This window comes from Manacus vitellinus, unplaced genomic scaffold (genome assembly GCF_001715985.3).
Source record: "Manacus vitellinus isolate BGI_N305 unplaced genomic scaffold, ASM171598v3 scaffold_21_pilon, whole genome shotgun sequence".
Taxonomy (NCBI): Eukaryota; Metazoa; Chordata; class Aves; order Passeriformes; family Pipridae; genus Manacus; species Manacus vitellinus.
The window spans coordinates 13,623,194-13,626,369 of NW_021939546.1; the positions used below are offsets into that span (position 1 = coordinate 13,623,194).

Sequence of the window (3,176 nt, forward strand, 5' to 3'; positions counted from 1 at the left end):
CAAACCCCGCCAACTTTTCAAACTTTTATTAAATACAAAACCCCCGGTCTCTACGACCGAACGCTGCATTCAACGTACGCTGAAAAAAGGGTCAGACATTCAAATGTACAAAAGTTGCCGGTGCCCCCCAGCCCTGGCATGCTGTCCTGCTCCCAACCCCACTGCTCCCAGCGCCCCGTGGGGTGTCAAGGATGCCGGGGCTCCCAGTCCCATGGAGGGGCACAGGGCTCCTGCCCTGCATGCCCCAGCTGCTCCTTCCTGCAGCCCCCCTGCCCCTAGCCTGAAAGGGATAAGGCAGACAAGGGGAGATTCCAAGGGGGAAGATCCCCTCCCTGCTAGAGGGAGGCTGCACCAGCCCCCAACAAGAGGGGCTGTGGGATTCAAATGAGCCCTATTCCCCCCGCCAAAGCGGGGAGGGCAGGTGAGAGCAGGTGCAGGCAGGAGCTGCACACACACACACAGCACCTGCCTTTGGAGAAGGGGGATGGGATACAGCCACCATCCCCCCAGCCCTGGGGAAACTGAGGCACAGCGAGGGACATTTGCTAACCAGAGGTCTCTGTTTGGCAGAGCTGAGACAGGGCCCGGCTCTAAGCACCAGACTAAAGCAGAGGAAGACAGCGAGCCACGTCTGCATGTCCAGCAGCGTGGGCAACGCCCGGCCAGGGCAGCAACCTTGCCCTGATCCTGCCTGCTTGTTTGGGGGGCCTGGGCTGCTCCCATCCCCAGCTGGGGCAGCAGAGGCTCCAGCGCTGGCAAAGGGGGAAGCCTGCACCCCGCTTCTCACAGCGCTGGTGGGGATCCCCAGCTCTCACAGAGCAGTGGGATCTCACCCTCCCCACCCACGGTGCAGGCAGGAGCTGGCATAGGCTGGGGGCTCCTTGCCAGGCCTGGGGCTGCCCCCTCCCTCTGTGCCGGGAGCTGCTCACAGGGCAGCCGGGCTCGTCCGCCAACACACCACGTATGGGGCAGGGGTCCTGCAAACACACTCGTGGGGGTGGGGGGGACAGAAATCCTGGGGACTGAGGGGCCGGCTGGGGGGCAGCCGTCTCCAGAAGGCAGCAGAGTAGGCAGAAAACATCCCTGTCCAGTCCTGACTCTTCAGCTGGGGCAAAACCCGCTGTGCCCAGCCAGCCCGGGCACAGGAGCTCCCAGTGACACCAGCACTAGCCGCGGGCCAGGCGGGGCGGTGGCCTGCCGATCTCCACCGTGATGTTGGTGTACATGGGCTGGCGTGAGATCTCCACCAGCCGGTACTGCAGCGAGCTGATCCCGTCCCGCTTCATCGTCATTTTGGTGTTCTGGATCTTGGTGAATCTGGTGGAGAGAGGAGCAGGATGAGGATGGGGGAATGTCTTGCCATAGTGCCAGCAGTGCCAGACCTCTGCGGGGGTGAGCAGAGCAGAGGAGCCCAGTGATTGCCCAGCGTCCCAACTGCCCCAGCCCCTGTGGCTCACTCACCTCTGCGGGTTGGGTTCGTTGTGTTTGTCACGTTCATGCTTAATCATGCGGTACCTCCCAATGCGGATGTCGGGCCTCGACACCTTCATGCCGTTCAGGGAGATGCTGAGGGCCGGGAGCATGGGGGGAATCAGTGTGTGGGCAGCAGGGTGGGACATTCCCCAGCCCAGAGACCTCCAAGCCAAATAAACCTGTCCCTGGTTAAACAAAGCTGTGCCAAGCCAAGATGAGCAAAGCCAGGCCCCACCCAGGCCAGTGTCCCGACCAAGGGTGCCACATGCCCCGTGGCAGACCGTGCCCAAAGCACCACTCCCAGTAGCTGTGGTCAGCCCATGCTGCACACAGGCAGCGATCCCTGTGCAGCCATCCATCCCTTCCTCCCTCTGCGGCCCCTGCCCTTTACATTCCCCGAATGCCGCTGCCTAGCCCTTCCCTTGGAGTCCTCCTCTCACATCAAGGGCTGCCTGAATCTCTTCCAGGGCTCCACACGCTGTTTGTCCCCCACCCTGAGCCCACCTTGTGTGGAAATCACAACCGTGCCGCGTGTCCACGGCACCCACAGGGTGTTTTGCTCGTCTGGCCATTACAGGCTGGTTATGCACCACTGGCTGCACACAGCTCCCCTGGGCAGCCCCAGGGAGATGAGGTGGCCACTGCCCAGCTCTGGCATCCAACGCAGGGGGTGTGTGGGGGGAATCATCTCGGCTCTGCACATGGCTGTGCTGCTGCCTGCCGGCTGCTGGCAGGAATGACTGTGTGGCCGCTGCACGGCCACCACTGAGACGCTTCCAAGTTTTTAATCTCAGCCCTGGATGCATCCAAATTTAGCATGCTAGCCCTGGTCTGGAGCAGAGCTCGCAGGCACACCACCCCACTGGTGCACCTCATACTGTGCTGGGGCAGGTTCAGCCACAAAGAAGGTGGAGGGGTGCCCCACAGCCCCCCAACACCCTGGGAGAGGCCAGTTCCATCCATGAGGGTCATCAACCCTAAAAGTGGAGGGTAATTCAATGCCTCCCTGACATGTAGCACAGCCCATACACATTCCCCACAAAACGAGGAACCTTGGTGGGGAGCCCTGGTACACCCTAACCAGTCGGTGCTGGCAAGGGGTTGACACCTACCGGTTAAAGATGTCATCATCCTCTCCTCCCCAGCCCCAGTACTCATTGGGAAAGCCATTGATCTTCAGGAACTGGGACTTGCTTAGCCCAGAGACACCACCGAAGTAGCCAGCATAGGGCAGCCTGCAGGTTGACAGCAAACAGGTCAGCCCCGGGGACAGGCAAGGATGGAGGTCAGCTCCATGGGGACCCCCAGGTACAAGCACCAGCAGTTTCCTGTGTCACACTCCTACCCAGAACTCTGCACCCTCTCCCATCCCAGGTCCACAATTCAAGCCAGTGACCTCAGGCCTGCCCCAGGTGACGATCAAGGTTGGTGGCCCCAACGTCATCCCAGTGAGACACCCCAGCCCTGAGTGGGCAAAACCACCCCAGCTCCCCAGGGCACCCACCTGAACCCAAACTTGTCCATGCCAACGGCAAAGTGCCGCGGCTGCTCGTAGCAGCGGTAGAGGTTGCGATCGTCCATGGGGATGAGGTCCACGTCGCTGAAAATGAAGCAGTCATACTCCTCGTCGTCCTTGAGTGCCTCCATGAACCCCACGTTGAGCAGCTTGGCCCGGTTGAAGGTGTCCTCACCGAACTGCAGGG

The 3,176-nt window shown here is 61.3% G+C and overlaps 2 protein-coding genes across 2 annotated transcripts in view; one reads left to right on the forward strand and one right to left on the reverse strand.

Annotated features, from left to right (window-relative positions):
- SLC6A9 (solute carrier family 6 member 9) overlaps window positions 1–279 on the forward strand; it is a 16,236-nt gene extending 15,957 nt beyond the window's left edge. Inside the window, 1 exon segment of the mRNA XM_029959768.1 lies at window positions 265–279. Within this exon segment, the coding sequence (XP_029815628.1) occupies window positions 265–279 (15 nt within the window).
- On the reverse strand, window positions 10–3,170 carry B4GALT2 (beta-1,4-galactosyltransferase 2). The gene is made up of 4 exons (XM_029959666.1): window positions 2,978–3,170; window positions 2,586–2,708; window positions 1,462–1,566; window positions 10–1,317 (listed from the first exon to the last, which is right to left on the reverse strand). Exons 1-4 carry the CDS (start codon window positions 3,118–3,120, stop codon window positions 1,167–1,169), a joined length of 522 nt encoding a protein of 173 aa, XP_029815526.1. The 5' UTR covers window positions 3,121–3,170; the 3' UTR covers window positions 10–1,166.
- Window positions 3,171–3,176: the final 6 nt, after the last annotated feature.

Bases quoted from the DNA above. Each gene is read 5' to 3' on its own strand.
- B4GALT2 (XM_029959666.1), bottom strand. From the start codon at position 3,120: ATGGAGGCACTCAAGGACGACGAGGAGTATGACTGCTTCATTTTCAGC. The intron at 2,709-2,977 runs GTGGGTGCCCTG...GTCAACCTGCAG, and splicing joins ATGGACAAGTTTGGGTTCAG to GCTGCCCTATGCTGGCTACT. The intron at 1,318-1,461 runs GTGAGTGAGCCA...TCTCTCCACCAG, and splicing joins AACGAACCCAACCCGCAGAG to ATTCACCAAGATCCAGAACA.